This window comes from Apodemus sylvaticus, chromosome 6, assembly GCF_947179515.1.
Source record: "Apodemus sylvaticus chromosome 6, mApoSyl1.1, whole genome shotgun sequence".
Lineage (NCBI taxonomy): Eukaryota > Metazoa > Chordata > Mammalia > Rodentia > Muridae > Apodemus > Apodemus sylvaticus.
The window spans coordinates 44,980,580-45,003,166 of NC_067477.1; the positions used below are offsets into that span (position 1 = coordinate 44,980,580).

General features: G+C 39.0%; 1 protein-coding gene across 5 annotated transcripts in view; it reads right to left on the minus strand.

Moving 5' to 3' along the window:
• The window catches only part of Fut8 (fucosyltransferase 8), a 214,964-nt gene that overhangs the window by 4,386 nt on the left and 187,991 nt on the right, over window positions 1-22,587 (minus strand). For 4 of the 5 annotated variants that reach the window (XM_052185600.1, XM_052185602.1, XM_052185599.1 and 1 more), the window contains one exon: window positions 13,890-14,040. In XM_052185600.1, coding sequence (XP_052041560.1) covers window positions 13,890-14,040 — 151 coding nt within the window. Of the gene's footprint in view, window positions 1-3,761; window positions 3,787-13,889; window positions 14,041-22,587 lie in introns of those variants that run through there. The other variant, XM_052185603.1, reaches the window with a different exon arrangement.

Sequence of the window (22,587 nt, forward strand, 5' to 3'; positions counted from 1 at the left end):
CATATCTTTTTGACATAACACATCTTACAAATCTTGCACTCTATATTCATTCTGTTGCATCAGAAAGACAACCGAAGCACTAAGAAGGCAGTTCAGGGGAAACCCGAGAGTCTCGTCAGGGTTCCTCCTCCCACTCTCTAGCATTTGTTAGCCAGGAACACAAAACTTGAGTTATTCTCAGGACGACTACGATATGGTTCTCCCTCTTCACCTTTGAAAGCACTGCTCTCATACGGAATATAGGCCTTGCTTTCTTTTTGTGGAAATATTAGTTTAAGTATTGGTATAAGTAGTTATTATTTGTTAGTTTTTGTGAGTACATCTGTATTTTTCTAAACCAAAGGAATAAATAATGACAAATTTCAGATATCAAGTTAGGCCAATACAAGACAGATTTTGTGAATGTGAATGTGGGCACCTCCAATCACCTGGATGCTGCACTTTACAGTAAGGGCCATAGCGGTAGCAGCTAAGCTTAAGAGTGCTGAGTGTGGTCCAGGCAGTCTCACAGTAGCCCCACCTACAGATTCTTTCACTGTCACATCAAACCTCTAAGAACTGTTTTCACCCATTTTACAGATGAAGAAACTAAGCCATAGGAAGATTTTGTGGCTTTATTAAAAAAAAAAAAAAAAAAAAAGCCAACCCCAAAGCAGATAGCAAATACTACAGCCTCAATTAGCATTCATTCTGGTTGTAGAGTATGTGCTTCAGAGCACATATGAAACTGTTTTTGGATAAGCAACTGGAACTATAGATGCTACATAGTAGGCGTTCAGTAATTATCTGTTGAATAAGTGGTTCTCCAGTAATGGATGTTCAAGCCCATGGGTGATATTTAAAAGTTAAGGTCTATACACAGCATTTTGAATAAATAATGGTTGTTTTATCTCCATCCTGGAGCAATTTACAGCTAAGGGGCTAGGAGGATCATTATAGTGTTGATGTCTGCATTCAATTACATTAGGCCTCCTCTGGACTTTACAAATTCACATCATGTAGTAGGTAATGAAGGCTTGCAGCTGATGGCAATATTCACCCAGAGTTGGCTCCCATGTGTGACTAAGAGGGGGAGTGTATGGCTTGCAAATGTATCATGACTGTATACAGCATGTTTTATTTCATTCTGTGACAATACTTCATCATTTTTAACATATTATTAAGTATACATTGATGCTTAAAAGCAAAAATTCCTGCTAAAAGATACAACACAGATCTGATGGTTTTAAGGTAAGCATCCATTAGTCAGAATATAAGTCTTAGACATATCAAGCTGAGTAGATGGGCTTCCAACCTTTCTCACAGCAGATGGGACTTTTTTTTTTTTTTTTTTTTTATCTAATTATAGAGTTAGTCAGAGACTCTTCTAGTATGAGGATTTGAAAGCTGTTCTCAGTTTAGTGGGTGATGCTGGGAGATCTGTGCACCTTTCTTTTACATAACTTAGTTTTGCTATATACCATGAGAGAACAGAGGCAGTTTTGGCTGCAGTGTATGAATATCCAAATGAAGGCATACAAGTTACACAGTGCAGCATCCAGCACTAAAGGTGAGTGGTACCCAGGCTGACTCAAGACTTCTTGTCCTCTATGCTGGGAAGTAGGTACAGGGGTCACATCTTTTATCCTGTGTTTTCCTCTTTGCTACTCTCAGAAGGCATTCACTACTGCTTCACAAACTATATCTCAATGGAAATTCTTACTCTGAAATTTAATGTTATTCTTAATTTTGTCCTCTGGGCTTTCTAAAATCTGATTGAAAGTGTATAATGTAGCCAGTTGTGTTTTGTGAAGATTTGGAATTAAAGAATGCCATGAGACTGTTTTTAATAACTGTTACAAAGGAAGGCATCACGGGGGAAAAGCTACTCAAATTATTGAGCAATGCTGCTCACTAAACAAAGTAGAGTTCAACAGCAAAGCATTTCTTTTTTATTTTTAATATTTACTAAGTTTATTTTTAAAATCATAAAAGATTTCTTACAAAAGAGTATATATTTTATGTGTTTGTCTATATGTATATATGTGTATCACCTGTGTGCTTGGTGTCCTGGAGTCCAGAGGAAGGCACTAGATCCCTTAGAACTGGAGTCACAGATGTTTGTGAGCCACTATGTGGGTGCTGAGAATGAAACTTGAATCCTCTGGAAGAATAGCAAGGGCTCCTGACTGCTGAGCCATCTCTCCAGTCTGAATGTTAAGGTCTTTATGCATCTACAATTGCTTTGGTAATCCAGGGTAGTAAAAACTGGTTCTACAACTTGATAAATAAGACTTTTCAGAAAATCTTTTTGATATTTCATTTATCTAACAATGAGCTACTTTAATTTCTTCAATTATAATTTATTTGCTTCCATAAGTAATTTGCTAATTATTATTTGCAAGTAAGAATGTAAGTGATCAGGTAGATGGTTTGTGAATGGTGTTCTTCGCTAACAAATAACAGTGATTGTTTGGTGGAACTGTTTAGAATGTGATTGACAGCTTTTGCTAACTCACTTCATAATCTTGGAAAATGCTAATATTGACTCTTTCATAATAACTATTGAAGACAGTTCTTTTTGAAAAATTTAGGGCAAACTTGGCTTTGTGAAACAGTTCTGAAGAAAGCATGAAGAGCATATGAAAATTAAGTGTACACTTTAACAGAAGTATGGAATAGAGTTCTATTTCCGTTTTGTAAAAACTTTTTAATTTGAAAGAGAGAAAATTCCCCAAATCTTTTTTTTTGTTTTTAAATCCAATATAAAATCTAGACACACCAGAAGCTAATGTTGCAGAGGGGTAGGAAATGTATCTAAAGCCTTATGAAGAATGTGGATTAAGATGACATGTCATGGCAATCAGTTCTGGAGCGGCGGCGGCAGCAGCAACAGCAGCAGCGGCTGGTCCAGAGGAAGGGCCATCAGCAGTAGAACCAAGCTGACAGGGTCCAGGCAGACCCTGTGCCCACAACCACTGGCCATCGCTGGCCAGCCGGGCTGCAAGCAGCGGAGGATTTACGGCGCCTTTCACCATGCAGAAGCCACATCAGAACCCTGCCTCCCGCCAGTCAGTTACAAGGCCTCCATATTGGTTCTCGGACACCAGAGAAATCAGACAGACTGAGGTACGCAAATACAACCCAAGACCAATATCATGGGGGTCTAAGCCCGACGGGCGTTGGCCTGCACCCAGGCACTGAGCTGGTGGGGGGGTGCACCGGTGTGCAAACCTGGCCAGGAGGTTGTTTGCCCGGGCCGACGCCCCACCCCCCACTCCCCCCCCACCCCCCACTCCCCCCCCACCCCCCCCCACCCCCGCCATTTTGCCTACGGGAAGCCAGAGAGTCCTAGCAGGCAAAACCAAACCAGCTAACAGGCATAGCCCGAGGCGGACATAGCAGGGGTCTCAGATGGTCAGGCCCTGGACTGACCCCAGGCCCTGGGCTGCTCGGTGGGCCATCTGTGTGCCGACCCAGCCAGGAGGTTGTTAGCCCAGCAGACTCTCCCAGCACTCTCAGAGAGGGCGCACACGCCTCCATCTTGGCTACCTGACAGACCCAATTAACACTCACAGCTGAGGGGAACTTTGCTCAGACATTGGCCTGCCAGGCTTTTGCCTAGACTCAGGGCCTGAGCAGCAAGGCTAGCCTTGTGTGCACCAACCTGGTTGGGAGTTCCGCTGGCCAGCAGAGTGATCAGCATGCAGAAAAGGTCCCCACAGCATACACCCCTCAGCACTCCCCGAAGGAGCAAACGGGCACCATCTGGTTCACAGTCACAATCTGGGGCAAAACACATTAGGGCTGCAAAAGCACCCAAGAGGAGGACAGCACATTAGCAATCTGCAACAGGGGAAACCCTGCCATCCAGTGTTGCAGAAATAGCCCTAGAGCCTCTCAGGAGGCTGAAACACCAGCCAGAGACAAGACCAACTAGCTCCAGAGAACAAGATGGCAAAGGGCAAACGCTGGAACACTACCATCAGGAATCTAGACAATATGGGAGCATCTGAACCAAACTCTCCAACATCGGCAAGTCCTGGTTATGCCAACACACCAGAGAAACAAGATTTGGATTTAAAATCACTGTTCATGATGCTGTTAGAAGAACACAAAAAGGACATGAATGAATCTCTTAAAGAAATACAGGGGAACATGAATAAGCTAGAAACCCTTATAATGGAAACACAAAAATCTCTCAAAGAAATGCAGGAGAATAAGGCCCAAGAGATAGAAGCCAATAAAGAAGAAAGGCAAAAAAAAAAAAAAAAAAAAAAAAAAACTTAAAGAAATGCAGGAGAACTTGAGTCAACAGGCAGAAGTCATGAATGAGGAAACACAAAAATCTCTTAAAGAATTACAGGAAAACACAAACAAACAAATGATGGAACTGAGCAAAACCATCCTGGATCTAAAAACAGAAGTAGAAACAACTAAGAAATCACAAAGTGAGACAACTTTGGAGATGGAAAACCTAGAGAAGAAATCAGGGGCCATAGATGCAAATATAAACAACAGAATACAAGAGATGGAAGAAAGAATCTCAGATGCCGAAGATACCATAGAAACCATTGACTCAACTGTCAAAGAAAATACAAAATGCAAAAAGCTTGTATCCCAGAACATCCAGGAAATCCAGGATACAATGAGAAGACCAAACCTATTATAGGTATAGATGAGAGTGAAGATTTACAACAGAAAGGGCCAGCAAATATCTTCAACAAAATTATGGAAGAAAACTTTCCTAACTTAAAGAGAGAGATGCCTATGAATATACAAGAAGCCCACAGAACTCCAAACAGACTGGACCTGAGCAGAAATACCTCCCGTCACATAATAATCAAAACCCCAAATGCACTAAACAAAGAAAGGATATTAAAGGCAGTAAGAGAAAAAGGCCAAGTAACATATAAAGGAAGACCTATCAGAATCACACCAAACTTCTCACCAGAGACCATGAAAGCTAGAAGATCCTGGGCAGATCTCATGCAGACTCTAAGAGAACACAAATGTCAGCCAAGACTACTATATCCAGCAAAACTCTCATTCACCATAGATGAAGAAACCAAGATATTCCATGACAAAACCAAATTTACACAATATCTTTCCACAAACCCAGCTCTGCAAAGAATAATAGGAGGAAAACTCCAATACAAGAAGGGAAACTACACCCTGGAAAAAGCAAGATAGTTACCTTCCTTCATCAAACCCAAAAGAAGATAACCACTCAAATATAAAAAGAACATCAAAAATGACAGGAAGTAATAATCACTATTCCTTAATATCTCTTAACATCAATGGTCTCAATTCCCCAATAAAAAGACATAGACTAACAGACTGGATAAGGAAACAGGACCCTACAATTTGCTGCATACAGGAGACACACCTCAGTGTCAAAGATAAAAAATACCTTAGAGTAAAAGGCTGGAAGACAATCTTACAAGCCAATGGTCACAGGAAACGAGCAGGAGTAGCCATTCTAATATCAGATAAAATTGACTTTCAACCTAAAGTCATCAAAAGAGACACAGAAGGACACTTCTTGCTGGTCAAAGGAAAAATCCACCAAGAAGAACTTTCAATTCTGAACATCTATGCGCCAAATGCAAGGGCACCCTCATTCATAAAAGAAACTTTACTAAAGCTCAAAGCACACATTGCACCTAACACAATAATTGTGGGGGACTTCAACACTCCACTCTCCTCAATGGACCGATCAGGAAAACAGAAACTAAACAGGGACAAGAGTAAAACTAATTGAAGCTTTGGACCAATTGGATTTGACTGATATTTATAGAACATTTCACCCTAAAGCAAAAGAATATACCTTTTTCTCAGCACCTCATGGTTCCTTCTCCAAAATCGACCATATAATTGGTCACAAGACAGACCTCAACAAATATAAGAAGATCGAACTAATCCCATGCCTCTTATCAGATCACTATGGAGTAAGAGTGGTTTTCAATAGCAACAAAAACAACAGAAAGCCCACATACACATGGAGGCTGAATAATACTCTACTCAATGACACCCTGGCCAAAGAAGAAATAAAGAAAGAAATCAGAGACTTTTTAGAATTTAATGAAAATGAAGGTACAACATACCCAAATCTTTGGGACACAATGAAAGCAGTGCTAAGAGGAAAACTCATAGCCCCGAGTGCCTCCAAAAAGAAAATGGAGAGAGCATACACTAGCAGCTTAATGACACACCTGAAAGTCCTGGAACAAAAAGAAGCCAATTCACCCAGGAGGAGTAGAAGACAGGAAATCATCAAACTCAGGGCTGAAATCAATCAATTGGAAGCAAAGAGAACCGTACAAAGAATTAACGAATCCAGGAGGTGGTTCTTTGAGAAAATCAACAAGATAGATAAACCCTTAGCCAGACTGACCAAAGGGCACAGAGAAAGTATCCAAATTAACAAACTTAGAAATGAAAAGGGGGATATAACAACAGAAACTGAGGAAATCCAAAAAATCATCAGATGCTACTACAAGAGCCTATACTCAACACAACTGGAAAATCTGGAGGAAATGGACAATTTCCTGGACAGATACCAAATACCAAAATTAAATCAGGACCAAATAGATCATCTAAACAGTCCCAGAACGCCTAATGAAATAGAAGGAGTCATAGAAAGTCTTCCAACCAAAAAAAGCACAGGACCAGACAGTTTCAGTGCAGAATTCTATCAGATCTTCAAAGAAGAGTTAACACCAATACTCTTCAAACTATTCCACAAAATAGAAACAGAAGGAACACTACCCAATTCTACGAAGCCTCAATTACGCTGATACTAAAACCACACAAAGATCCAACAAAGAAAGAGAACTTCAGGCCAATTTCCCTTATGAACATAGATGCAAAAATACTCAATAAAATTCTTGCCAACCGAATCCAAGAACACATCAAAACGATCATCCACCATGATCAAGTAGGCTTTATCCCAGGAATGCAGGGTTGGTTCAATATATGGAAATCCATTAATGCAATCCACTACATAAACAAACTCAAAGAAAAAAACCACATGGTCATTTCATTGGATGCTGAAAAAGCATTTGACAAAAATTCAGCATCCTTTCATGCTTAAAGTCTTGGAAAGAACAGGAATTCAAGGCCCATACCTAAACATAGTAAAAGCAATATACAGCAAACCGGTAGCCAGCATCAAACTAAATGGAGAGAAACTTGAAGCAATCCCACTAAAACCAGGGATTAGACAGGGCTGCCCCCTTTCTCCTTATCTTTTCAATATTGTACTTGAGGTACTAGCTCAGGCAATTAGACAACATAAGGAGGTCAAAGGGATACAAATTGGAAAGAAAGAAGTCAAACTATCATTATTTGCAGATGATATGATAGTCTACCTAAGTGACCCAAAAAACTCCACTAGAGAACTCCTACAGTTGATAAACAACTTCAGCAAAGTGGCAGGTTATAAAATCAACTCAAGCAAATCAGTGGCCTTCCTATACTCAAAGGATAAGCAGGCTGAGAAAGAAATTAGGGAAATGACCCCCTTCACAATGGCCACAAACATTATAAAGTATCTTGGGGTGACTCTTACCAAACATGCGAAAGATCTGTATGACAAGAACTTCAAGACTTTGAAGAAGGAAATGGAAGAAGACCTCAAAAAATTGGTAAACCTCCCATGGTCATGGATCGGTAGAATCAATATAGTTAAAATGGCCATTTTGCCAAAAGCAATATACAGATTCAATGTAATCCCCATCAAAATCCCAACTCAATTCTTCACAGAGTTAGAAAGAGAAATTATCAAATTCATCTGGAATAACAAAAAACCCAGGATAGCTAAAACTATTCTTAGCAACAAAAGAAATTCTGGGGGAATCAGTATCCCTGACCTCAAGCAATACTACAGAGCAATAGTGTTAAAAACTGCATGGTATTGGTACAGTGACAGGCAGGCGGATCAATGGAACAGGATTGAAGATCCAGAAATGAACCCACACACCTATGGCCACTTGATCCTCGACAAAGGGGCTGAAAACATCCAATGGAAAAAAAGATAGCCTTTTCAACAAATGGTGCTGGTTCAACTGGAGGTCAGCATGCAGAAGAATGCGAATTGATCCATCCTGTCTCCTTGTACTAAGCTCAAATCCAAATGGATCAAGGACCTCCACATAAAGCCAGACACTCTGAAGCTAATAGAAAAGAAACTGGGGAAGACCATTGAGGACATCGGTATAGGGAGAAAGTTTCTGAACAGAACACCAATAGCATATGCTCTAAGATCAAAAATTGACAAATGGGACCTCATAAAATTACAAAGTTTCTGTACGGCAAAGGACACCATCAAAAGGACAAATCGGCAACCAAAAAATTGGGAAAAGATCTTCACCAATCCTACATCAGATAGAGGGGTAATATCCAATATTTATAAAGAACTCAAGAAGTTAGACTCCAGAAAACCAAACAACCCTATTAAAAAATGGGGTACAGAGTTAAACAAAGAATTCTCACTTGAAGAACTTCGGATGGTGGAGAAGCATCTTAAAAAATGCTCAACTTCATTAGTCATTAGGGAAATGCAAATCAAAACAACCCTGAGATTTCACCTTATACCAGTCAGAATGGCTAAGATTAAAAATTCAGGAGACAGCAGGTGTTGGCGAGGATGTGGAGAAAGAGGAACACTCCTCCACTGCTGGTGGGGTTGCAAATTGGTACAACCACTCTGGAAATCAGTCTGGCCGTTCCTCAGAAAACTGGGCACCTCACTTCCAGAAGATCCTGATATACCACTCCTGGGCATATACCCAGAGGATTCCCCACCATGTAATAAGGATACATGCTCTACTATGTTCATAGCAGCCCTATTTATAATTGCCAGATGCTGGAAACAACCCAGGTATCCCTCAACAGAAGAGTGGATGCAAAAAATGTATATCTACACAATGGAGATTAGAAACAATGAATTCATGAAATTCTTAGGCAAATGGATGGAGCTGGAGAACATCATACTAAGTGAGGTAACCCAGACTCAAAAGGTGAATCATGGTATGCACTCACTAATAAGTGGATTCTAACCTAGAAAATTGGAATACCCAAAACATAATCCACACATCAAATGAGGTACAAGAAGAAAGGAGGAGTGGCCCCTTGTTCTGGAAAGACTCAGTGAAGCAGTATTAGGCAAAACCAGAACGGGGAAGTGGGAAGGGGTGGGTGGGAGGACAGGGGGAGAGAAGGGGGCTTATGGGACTTTCGGGGAGTGGGGGACTAGAAAAGGGAAAATCATTTGATATGTAAATAAAAAATATATCGAATAAAAAAAAAAAGAAAAAAAAAGATGCATGCTGTCCTGGGTTCAACCCCTAGCACTTCAAACCAGAACAAAAATAACCCAAAAGGTTTCTAGGTCACTCCTGAGTCAATGTGCCTAGAATCTACTTGCATTAACCTCAGGAATACTCCTGAGCACCCATTCTTCTCAAATGAAGAACTTATGTCTGAAATGTCACCAGCCTTGTTGGCGCTTGTCTTCTTGATATAAACCTAGATATATCTGGGAAGAAGAAATCTTAACTGAGATTAACTGCCCCTTAGGATTGGCCTGTAGGCAAGTGTGCAGGGCATTATCCAGCCCACCATGGGCATTGCTACCCCTAAGCAAGTGGTTCTGAATGGCATAAGAAAGCAGGGGAACAAGCCACAGGGAGCACAGAAGTGAGCAGAACTTCTCTATGGCTTCTGCTTCAGTTTCTGCTTCCAGGTTTCTGCCATGAATTCTCTCAGGGATGGCATGTGACTTGGAAGTGACATAAATCCTTTCTTCCCCAAGTTGTTTTTGGCCACGATGTTTAGTCAAACCACAGAAATTTTAACATAGACAATCACATTATAAGACAATATTCTCTTTCAATAAGCTATATAAAATGGAACACATGTGGTGGTTCACTGGTATTAATATGCTGAAGTTACCAATTATTTTTCACTGTGAAGAACTGTTGTTGTCTGTCTACAGACTCTATGGGTCCTAAGAATTTCTCATCACCACAAGCAGAGGTAAAGGAGTTCATGAATCACATGATTCATGTTCCTTTTAAAATTTGAGGTTATATAGTTTGAAATGTAGCCATGTGAAAATAGCTGCTAAAACCAACCCTGAAAATTCTCTAAAATAGGCAATGATGGTTAGATAACTATTTGCAAATTAGCAGCTAATGTGTTTAATACACTATTATTGCTGAGTACTATTGTTGCTCCACAGGAAGGAAGGATTTAGTTCTCACAAAACTATGCACTAGGCAACATGCCTGAAAGTGATGTTTGAGTAGCAGACAAAGTGACAAACCAGAAAAAGATTTGACAAAATAGGATATATTCACTCTCACAAGAACAGAACAAAGAGACTACCGAAGAGAGAACAATGCTGAGAGAAAAGAGAGGAAGGAGGCAGTTTTACCAGGACAGTTACAGAGAGACATTTGCAGAGAGACAAGTTAGAGGCAGGTAAAGACAGAACAAACCAGAGAATGAGAAGGAGCTAGAAGATTAGAATATATTGCCAAAGTTAGTATGAGGCCAAGAAGAGAAATTCAGAAGAGGCTGAGAGAGAAGATGGAATCAGTCAGCATGGAGAGGAGTTTGAGTCAGAACAGCTGAGTTGAATCATCCAGCCAGAGATCAGAAAGAACAAGAAAGAATGAGCTTATTCAGTAGTAAGTCTCAGAGGCTGAAGAACATTCTAGGCCTAGGAAATATTACATGGAGTCTAGAAGTTTCCAGGACGAGGCCGAGGCTAGCACACAGAGTCAGTAAGCCTCGGCGACCACAGTTACATAAGGTGAAAAAAGGTTACCTTTACAAAAACTTCTATTCTGAACTCTAATATAAAATATTTGAGTCTACTTTGGGTTATAAAACATTCTTTGAGGTTTTTTTTGTTTTGGTTTTTTTTTTTTTTTTTTTTTTTTTGGTATAGATGGCCAAAAATCACTTTGTGTAAGATACAAATCTCAACACTTGGAGGCAGAAGCAAGCAGACCACTAAATTCAAGGCCAGCCTGGTCTACAAAGAGAGTTTCAGGACAACCAGGGCTACACAGAAAAACCCTGGCTTGAAAGCAAACAAACACATTTACTTTGGGTGAATTGTATCAACAGTTTTTAGGAATTATTTTGAGATTAAGAAAAAAAAATCTCACAACCCATCTCTCTGCTTCTCTGGATCCAAGGTCTGAATTCACTTCACTGATTGATATTACAAAACAAAAGCAAAGCACTGTGCCATTTTCCTTTTGTCCTAGGCAAAATTCTATTAACATGGAGTGATGGTAGTAATGATTTCTAGAACAAAATTAGAGTTATAAGACCAATTCTTTTATTTTAAAGAGTATAAATTTCTCACTGGAAAATACAGTAATTTTAAAATTAGAAATATTTATCATTTATTTGATGTTTATGACTGTTTTGTTTGCATGTGTGCATGTTCACCACGTGTGTGCCTGGTGTCTGTCAGGAGAGGGTGATGGATCCTTAGAGCTAGAGTTACAAAAGGTTGTGAACCACTATGTGAGTGCTGGGAACAAACTTTTGTGTCCTCTTCTAGAGCAGCAAATGCTCTTAACTACTGAGCCATCTCTGCAGCCTTATTTTATTTATCTCAAAAGCTGAGTATTTGGCCAACACTTGTACAAATAAATTAGCATTACTAACACAAGCTGAGGAAACAGGAGAATGTACATTTATCTGGTAGGAAATCACAGCCTATGCTATCTCGGGCTGCCCTCCATCTCAACACAGTAGATTATTCAAGAGGTGGCTAACTACCCCATTTCTGCCATCGGCAGCCTTAAATTTAGGATCATTTGTGATCTGGACCAAGCCATCTTTAGAAAATCTTGTCTTTTCAAAAATTAAGAAGCACAAATTTAAAGGAAAAAGAAAAAATGATTACTTTCCATCCCTGAATGGTATAAAAGGAGTCTTAAGAACGACTAGAGGAAACCAAACAAACTGGACACATCACTATAAAGGCAACATGTATATTTTTATTTGATTTTAGAACTTATAATTAGAACAATGCTTCTCAACTGAGACAGCTTTGCTAGGGACATTTGGCAATGCTGCAAAGGACATTCTTGGTTTTTACAACTTATGTTGATAGTATTCCTAATTAAGAATGCTGCTAATACCCTAAATACATAGTATAGGTCTTCATAATAAAATATTATGTGCCAGCAGTACCTAGATTTAAAAAAGAAAACACTGGACTAGAGGAACAGACTTTATACAGGTCTAGAATTTAGGTCAATAGGGCAGGCAGTGACATAGGGAAGTGATTTTTTTTAAAAAAAATCATTACATTTATGAATGCATGTATGTCCTGAGATTGAACTTTGAACTCAAGTCATCAGGTTTAGTGGTAAGTACATTTATGTACTGAGCTATCTTACTGGTCTGAAAATGGCTCTTTTTAAAAAATTTTTCCTTTTATTTTTGAGATTATAATATAATTACATTTCTTTCTTCCCTTTCCTCTTTCTAGTTCTCCTACATGTCTTTATCCTTGCTCTATTTCAAATTCATAGCTTCTTTTTCATTAATTTTTATCACATGCGTGTGTGTGTGTGTGTGTGTGTGTGTGTGTGTGTTTCTAGTATAACCTGTTAAGTCTGTACTATCAGGAAGCTAGGTTCTCAATAGGAGTGGGGTCAAGTAGATACACAACTGACCTCCTGCAATGAGAAAGGAAGACATACCTTTTGAAGACAGGACTCTCATTCCAGTGAAATCTTAGATGCCTTGCTGGGAATTTGCAGGCTAAGGAGACTTTATGCTGAGATTAGAATCTCTTCTGTGTGACTCCTGATTTGTGTAGTTGTTTTTATATAGTGAGTTATATTCTCATTTCATGATGAAAAAACTATAGTCTTAGCATGGATAAGCACCTTCTGAAATCTTACCAACATCTTACTGTAATAAGGTATACTGATAGCCATACTGTAAAAACTAAGGTCCATTTCTTTATTCTTTCTGAAATGTACTCCCATGCAAACTTTTTTCTTTTATATATTTTCTTGACTATAATGTTCTCACCATTTAAGCACACGTATTTTACACCTATTTGTAATTTTTGGTAATTGTACTCTAGTTGTACTTTGATTCTGAATAAGAGCCAAACCATATCTTCAAACTCCCTTTAAGTCTTAGCACACAATATTACTTTGGGCATAGTCACTGAAGGGCTGGTTAAATAAGTTAAGCAGTGATTAAGACGGCAAATGGGGAAAGAATAAAATTCATAGTAGATACTGTAGTACCAGTATTCAATAGGGCACTGAAGACTGTTTAGATACTCGTAAACACACATACACACCAACCCATAGCCTATAGGTAAACTCAAGAAGCCACTGTAATAGTGTAGCATTTACACTTTTAAACTTCAATTATTTAAATTTAGTATAGACCTTTTACTTCACAAAAATGTAATAGTCCTTGTAAAAGACTTGCATTTACTATAAAGCCAGCAAGTGAGGCAAAATGGCTGGGAACTTAAGTCTCACAGTATCAGTGATGAGCTGAAATGGATAGATTCTGGTTACATATTGGCTGTTTGCAGAATCGGAAATGTACAAAGGAAACTCAATTACTTGCTGTTTCTGTTAGATGCTATTAACAACTAAGTACTTTAAAGGACTTCACTGACAATAGTGGAGATATATTCAACCATTGCTACAAACAACTAAATATTCAATGTACTCAAACAACTTTTCTAGAGGACATCTTCATTATTTTACAAAATATATCACTACTAAGTATAGAGGGAAATTATACCTGAGTCATGTTATCACTAAAAACACAGACACACAAATAATTTTCCTGCTCAATTCAACAGTGAGTACTGGCCATTAAAACATGCTATCACTTACCTGGGATGAAAAAGTGCATACAAGGAAGTCAGCCTGGGAAAGAAAGTGTATATCCAGGATCACTCCCCGAAGTGAATTTTCTGTGTACCGATTGTGCAGTCCAGCTGACCAAGAAATAGAGTTATCACTAATAAATTCATAATTGGAATACCTGAAAAAAGAGAGAAATTTGATAACTAAACTGTGAGTATTCTATAGAATTCTAGAGTATTCTTTTTTATTTTTAAATGTATTCACTTTACATCTCGATTACTGTCCCCTCCTGATTACCCCCTCACAAGCCTTTCCTCCCCTTCTCTTTTGAGTGGGTGACAGCCCCCAAGTATCCCCCAACCCTGGCACTTCAAGTCTCTACAAGACTAGGTGCATCCTCTCCCACTGAGGTCAGACAAGGCAGCCAAGCTAGAAAAACATGCTCCAGTTGTTCAGGACCCACATGAAGACCAAGCTGGGGAGGTAGATCCAGCCTGTGTATGCTCTTTGGTTGGTAGTCCAGGTTAGTTGATTCTGTAGGTCTTCCTGTGGAGTTCCTATCCCCTTCTCTGCAATATTTTTCTCTATTTTTCCATAAGAGTCCCCAAGCTCCATCTACTGTCTCGCTGTGGGTCTCTGCCTCTGAGGAGACCACTTCTTTAATCAAAAGTTCTTTCTTAAACAGCGAGAACTTGACAATATTTAATAAAGTAGTTTAAGCAGCTTTCAAGTGAACAATGGAAAAGAAACTAATTCAGAATATCCTGCATATTAAAAGTTACTGAAGCCAGGTATGGTGGTGTATTCCTATAACACAAATATTCAGCTGGTTGAGACAGGAGGACTGAGTTCAAGGCTCACCTGGCTACACAGTGGCACCATGTTTCAAAACACATGAGTATATTATCTTATATACACACATATACCACTATGAACTTTAGTAATTCATGACAGAGCATGAGGCTTATTCTCTTGGTAATGAGCACCCTTCAAAGAGTTTTCTCTCATATTTAAATGGAGCTGTTTTAGAAATACACTATGACAAACTTTCATTTAAATTTTTAGTTTGCAATTGTGACAGATCAGATGTAAGTAAATGTAAATGTATAAATGTCTTCATTAATTTTACAAATTAATAATGTAAATAAATTTAAAAATGAGTAGTTAAAACCTTTGTGACAACCAACAGTCTTCAATTTCCATCTTTTTTAAAGATCTATCTACTATTCTTAGGCATAATAGTAATAGAAAAGCCATTCTATTGGATTTATGAAAGCAAGCTCCTTGTGGATGGATATCTGCCAAATAATATGTTGGTAGTCTTATCTATGTTATGTTCTTAAAAATATCAAAACTGGTTGTCTTGAAAAAGTCCACACCTGTTCAAATGATTCTGCTCTGAATTAGAAATCACTGTCTTGGTGTGTAAATCTTTAGATTGAGATTGAAGTTTTGGGCACTTTACTGAAAAAGGAGTAACATTCATTCTTCCTTTATATAATTTCATTAAAAATCAACACACTGAGTGCTTAAAAGTGTATCTTACATATATGAAAGGTTCAACAAATATAAGCTGTGATAAGCATCTATGTCTAATTTTAATCTTTAAAGTTCTCTAAATCTATACACAGAATCATCTTATGAGTGAGGATTTGAAGTCTGAATGTGAAATCCCTAATCTTTCTGCTTGCATTGTTTTCGTCAGGTGCTGTGTATTTGCTCTTTGTTTACTGCTTGTACCCCTCTCCTGCCTCCATCATCCCTAACTGGAATCTCCGCTCTATTAAATATAAACATTCATCTGCAGGGCTCACTTGAGCACTCTCGGTACTTACAAGGGAATTGGGAATACAGTAAAAGGATAAATGAGTATTATCCTGAGATCCTGCTTCTTACTTACAAAGTCTGAAAACATTAAAAATCAGTTTATATTCTCATTCTAAATGGTACTCTCCAAGGTTAGGGTCTTGTTTTAGTTTTCTTCACATGATGGGACCTAGCCGTCCACACAATACATGACTAAATACATGCCTGAATGAGTCTAGGACTTTATCCCAATCCCTGAATAGCTGCTTCAAATTTCTTATCATTTCACGGCCACTAAAGGAGCTTCCTTCATTGCCTCTGATAAAATGGCAGTACAATCAAAAGCTCAGAGTACACTTTGTACTGCTGCATGTTGTGTTCAGGCCTAGTAGACCTTATGACTGATTGATTGACTGACTGATATTAGTATTTTGCCTTACTCAGCTCAACATCAGTGAGGTGAAGAAAATGTCACATTTGTTCTATAAAGAAAACCTGAAATATTTGTAGTATAAACAAGCTAAATACCCAAGCTACAAACATCAACAAATGTATCTGCAGATGCTTAAGAGTAGCAGAGAATAGGAACCTGCAAACCTGCTGTGGGTTTTACCCTTGAGTAAAGCTAATCTCATTAGCACAAATGGAAACTCAGTGGCCCCTTTATGAAGAATCAACACCAACAGCCAGGGGTCTCCTAACTAAAATGCCCTACTATAGAATAGACCAACAGGAACTGATGATCCTTATGCCTTTCTGTATATGTGAAAGACAGTTTCATAAAAGACACCAGGAGTGGGAAAAAACAAAAATAAAGCAAATAATGGAACAAGAGTGGAAGCTTCTATACTAAGACTTCTTGGGTTTTGCCTCCAGCTGTATAAGCAGAGGACTTCTTTTACATTGAAATTTCAGAGACGAATAATGATAATATTTTTCTTTTACTATCTTATAAAAAAACTTATCTTTATACCATCCATAAAAGACTAACTGGATTGCAACTGTAAACTAATACTGAAGTTTAACAAGCAAGAAGGCGCAAGTGAGGATGTTTCAATCCCACTTAGAAAGGGGAACAAAATAATCACTGGAGGCCAAGGGAGGAAGGGACCTTAGTGGGAGAGGGGAGAGGGAGGGAAAAAGGGGAACAGAATCAGGTTGGGGGGTGGGGGGAGAAGAGAAGCCCAGAAGGCCAGAAGAATGAATGGAACTATGCAGCCTCTGGGGATGGGGACATGGGGGGACCCTCTAGAAAGTACCAGAGACCTGGTCGGCGACAGACTCTTAGATTCAGCGGGAGTGACTGTAGCCAAAATGCCCAACAGTGGGGAGAGGGAACTCAAAAACTCCACCTCCAGTAGAGAGACAAGGCCTCAAGTAGATGTGGTTAACAACTCACAGTCAAAATTTCTGATCCAGAATTGTTCCCATCTGTACTGGCTTGTTTTCTGTGTCAACTTGACACAGGTTGGAGTTACAAAGAAAGGAGCTTCAGATAGGGAAGTGCCTCCAGGTGATCCAGCTGTGGGGCAATTTCTCAATTAGTGATCACAAGTGGAGGGCCCCTTGTGGGTGGTGCCATCCCTGGGTTGGTAGTCTTGGGTTCTATAAGAAAGCAAGCTGAGCAAGCCAGGGGAAGTAAGCCAGCAAGAAACATCCCTTCATGGCTTCTGCATCAGCTCCTGCTTCCTGACCTGCTTGAGTTCCGGTCCTGACTTCCTTTAGTGATGAACAAACTGTCTCTGGGTGCACACCAGGACTCCCGCACTTTCTGGAGACTGAGTGCTGTGGCCCAGGCTGTTCAGATCCCAAAGCAGGCACCCGAAGGCTCCTGCCGGGGCCCTCTGGATTCACCGGAGCACACTGACTTCTCCCCACTGGCCGCCCGGAAGCCCCTCTTGCCTCTTGCAGGACCTGGAGATGTGGTATTGCCGCCCAGGCTGATCTGGATCTGGAAGCGGAGAGATCTGAGGGCTCCCGCCAGAGGCCTCAGAACTGGAACCTAAGCTCTGTGCCACCAGAGCAAGCTGTGCGCTCCCAGACTGCCTCTGGATGCACACCAGGTCTCCTACAGCAATGTGGAAATGTAAGCTGAATAAACCCTTTCCTCTTCAACTTGCTTCTTGGTCATGATGTTTGTGCAGGAATAGAAACCCTGACTAAGACACCATCTAAAAGAACTGCAGAGACAAAAATGGAGAAGGGACTGAAGGAAAGATAGTCCAGTGACTAGCCCAACTTGGGATCCATTTCATGGGGGCTCACCAAGGCCTGACACTATTACTGATGCTACAATGTGGTTACAGACTTAGCATTGCTGTCCCTTGAGAATCCCTACCAGCAGTTGACTGAGACAGATGAAGATCTGGGACCCTTATGGGGAAGGGTTGAAGAAGCTGACAGGGAGGGAGACCCCATAGGAAGACTAACAGTCTCAACTAACTCAGACCCCTCAGAGCTCCCAGAGACTGAGCTATCAACTAGGTAACATACACAGGCTGGTCCAAAGCTCCAAGCACATACATAGTAGAGGACTGCCTGTTTTGGCCTCAGTGGGAGAAGATGGACCTAATCCTTAAGAGACTTGATGCCTCAGAGAAGGGGGATGCCTGGTGGGTAGGGGGCACCCTCTTTAGGGGCAAGGGAGAAGAGGAATAGGATGAGAAACTGTGGGAGGGGGACTGTGATGGGGGCAATGGTTGGAAGGTAAATAAATAAAATAATTAAGGAAATGGGTAAAAATTAAAAAACATTGCTGATTTTCATTTCACAGAACAGCTACACTATATAAAATGTCAGAAAACTTTTCTTCTATTAATTGCAAAGAACCTAATGTTAGGAAAAGCAGATTTAGAATGCTTAATAATAAACAAATTAAATATGTAAACATATCTAGTATTTTTTTTTAATCGTCTTACCATATTATCCAGGCTTGGTGTGAACTCACTATGTAGTTTATGCTGGCCTCAGCCTTTCGAGTACTCCAATATCCTAACCATTTGGGAGCTTTATCTTCCAATTTCATCCTTTCCCGAATCTTCCCTGCTGGTGGACAAGTTTGGCAATTCTTAGCTCTCTGGCTGCCGGTGACTCTGTGATTTTAAACTCTCTAATGTAAATTACTTAAGAGAGGTACTGATGGTTGGTACCTCAGCAATGGCTTCTACAGTTACTGGTAAGCCAGTGCTACGATCTCATGGATGAATTCCATCTCTGTCTAAAGAAACATGAAATGTGATGCCAAGTGACAGAATTAACTGCACACCTGCCCATACTGCTAGATAAGTAATGCTCATCTGGACACCCTCATCAGACAAACTACCTAGAAAAGGCTTCTCTTCCTATGGGGTGAGACGTATCATTTAAATTTAATTTTTTATCTAACCCTTCTTAAAGTAGAACATTCTTAAATATTACCTTGGACATGGTATACCTGTTGCAGGATAAATGAATAATAGAAAGAAGAAAGGTTTTCTGACATTTCATATAGTATAGCTATTCTGTGAAATGAAAATCAGTAATGAGTGTTTTTTTAATTTTTACCTGTTTTCTTATAAAAAATAGTAAAGCTTTTATAATTTGCTTGCATAGCAAAACCCATCACAAAAGGTCTAAAGAGAGTTAATTGAAAACGGAAAATGTTTAAGTAAAAGAAGAGATGGCAGTTAAATTCCTGGTTAATATATTAGCAATGACTTGGGAAACTAAAATGAAAGGATTTCCAAAGAGGAAAAATATGCATAAAGCAATACTACTGATTTTATAGTAGAACACAGAGAAAACTTCTTCCTATACCACTATAGGGAGGGGTTAGAGGTGCTGAGGAAAGAGGAAATTCAGGTTTTACTATTTTCACAGTAAAGGAGATATTGCTACCTGTACTATAGTGGTTGCTCAGCATAAAAATGTCATGTGTGGGACTGGATCAATGCTGTAAAATGTTTATATCCTTTTATATAAATGGCTCAAAGTCTGGAAACCAGCTTGAGGAAACAATATAGGAATTTTAGACATACTTTGTATCATTTATAATAGTAAATCACTGAAAATAACCTAACAATACAGTATTAGGAAAATGCTAGCTCAACTCATCAACAGCAGATTCACACAGTGAATTAAACATGATGTTTATACATTAGGGTTGAACATTGAATAAAGGTATGGGAAAAAGAGTTCTAAGCCAAAGGAGACCTGAACAAAGCAGCAGTACCTATAACTTCTCTCAGCTAAGACTGCAAGAGAAATAGTTCACATGATGTCAGTTCTCAAGAGGTTACAACAATTATAAAGCTGGCGTGTACCTATAATGTGAGTTCAAGGCTAGTCTGGGCTACATAGCCAAGTCTCAACAAAACTCAACTAATTAATTATTATTATCAATTTTAAATATTAAATCAATGAAATGAACAAAATAAGTGTCAAAAATCAGAGGCAGAGATAGTTATAATACAATAATTTCTGGAAACTTTATACCCTCATTTAACATTGGAAAGTTCTAGACAGAAGAATCAATTAACAGAAGAAGGAAATTGGAGGTCTGGAGAGGCAACTCTGCTGTTAAAGCATTTGTTGCTCCTTCACAGGACCTGAATACAGTTCCTACACCCACACAGGGTGACTCAGAACAGCCTGTTTTCAGCTACAAGGAATCTAACACATTCTTCTGGATTCTGTGGGAACCCACACATATGTTGTGTACACACACACATCTTTTTTTTTTTCTGCCCACAATGGTATTTAATAGATATGAGTTACAGTTGGAGAACTCACAGATGCATACAAATTAAACAAAATACTCTTGAAACAAATGGGTAAAAGAAAAAAATCAAAGTACCTTGAAAAAAACATGGGAACACAGTAGGGCCAAATGACAAGAGGTAGCCAAAGCAGTCCTGAGTGGGAGGGTCTCAGCCATTAACCACATCAACAGAGAAAAGTTCTCAAACACACAAGCTCACATTGTAGCTCAAGAAATGAGAATAAGAACAAACCAAGGTAAACTATGAAGAAGGAAACAACTAAAATATAAACAACTAAGACATAAAAAATAGAGGTGTTAAAAAATTATTGAAAAGAGCAAACTATTAAAGTTTGAGGTTTTGATTTATGAAGAAACAAAAGTAAATTCAAACAAATTCAGAAAGAAGAGAAAACATAAGCCTGCCCATCAAGACTTCTCAGTGAGTAAAGGAACTTGACACATAAGCCTGATGATCTGACTTATATTTCAGGAAGCCAAGAAAATGTGCAAGTTGGAAGCTGTCCTCTGACTTCCACGGGGAAGTTGTGGTGGGTGTGCTCCAAAACACATCATATACTACTACCACTACTAGTGCTGCTGCTGCCACCACTGCCACCACCACCAATAATAATAATTATTTGTCACCATTAATACTAATAGCATGGAAATACAAAACAAAACAACCAACCATGAAACTACTATGAATAAATTGGCTAATCTACAAGATATGGATGATTTAAGAAAACATCAACTCATCAAGACTAAATAAACACAGAGAATACTAAACAGAATAATACCAAATAAGGGCATTGAATCAGTTATAAAAAGCCTGCCATCAAAGTTCCACTGCTAAGTTCTACCAAATATTTAAAGGCAGAATTCTAACTTTCCAAATATTTTGTTTTTTTGTTTTGAGGCAGGGAATCGTTTACACAGCACAGGATGGCCTGGAATACACTAACTTCTGAGTGCCATAGCTGGGTAGTCTTCTAAATATTTAATGAGTACCCTAATAGCAAAGCCACTAAAACCATTATAAGAAATTTATACAGCAATATTCCCGATGAACAGAGATACAACTTATACAAAATACTAGCAAATTAAATTCCACAGCACATATGATCAAATGAGATTTGTTCTAAGGAAACAAGGGTGGCCCATCACATAACAATCAGTAAACATGACCCATTGCAATTACAGAAGGAAGAACAGTAGCAAAGCCTACATGACTATCTCAATTGATGGAGACAAAATATTTGACAAGATCCAACACCTGTCATGCGAAAGCTTTAAAAAAATAAGTATAAGAATATATGTCAGCATAATACAGGCCATAGATGACAAGTTCACAAATGACATCATACTAAACAATGGAAGGTTGGGAATTTCACCTCTAAGATAAGAAAAAAAAAAATAGGCTAAGGCAGGAGGATTACAAACTTCAGTCCAGCCTGGGTTATGACTGGCACCCTGCCACAAAAGGTACTTGAACACAAAAATGTGAAATATCTGTTTGTTGATGGTATGGTCTTATAGTTAGAAAGCCCCAAGAGTCCATTAAAAGTCTTAAAACTAATTGATAAAATCCAGTAAACTTATAGGTTATAAAATAAACATACCGAAATCCCCAAACCACTAGTATTTCTATATGCTAGCAAACTAACCGAAAATGAAATTAAGAAGCCAATCCTATCTGTAATAGAACCAAATAAAATACATGAAAGTAATTTTAGCCAAGTAGGTGGAAGATCTGCATGTTAACAAGTATGAAGTACTGATGAACAAAACTGAAGACATGAAGAAGTACAAAACTCAATAAACTGTTAAAAGTTTCTTTACTCAAAGTGACCAGCAGATTCAATACAATTCCTAACACCAAATGGATCATCTAGCCCAAAGTTCCAAAGTCCTTCTACAGTCCTCCCCAAAACATGGTCAGGTTGTCACAGGAATACCCCACTACACTGGTACCAATTTGTCTTAGTCAGGGTTTCTATTCCTGCACAAACATCATGACCAAGAAGCAAGTTGGGGATGAAAGGGTTTATTCTGCTTACACTTCCACATTGCTGTTCATCACCAAAGAAGTCAGGACTGGAACTCAAGCAGGTCAGGAAGCAGGAGCTGGTGCAGAGGCCATGGAGGGATGTTTCTTACTGGCTTGCTTCCCCTGTCTTG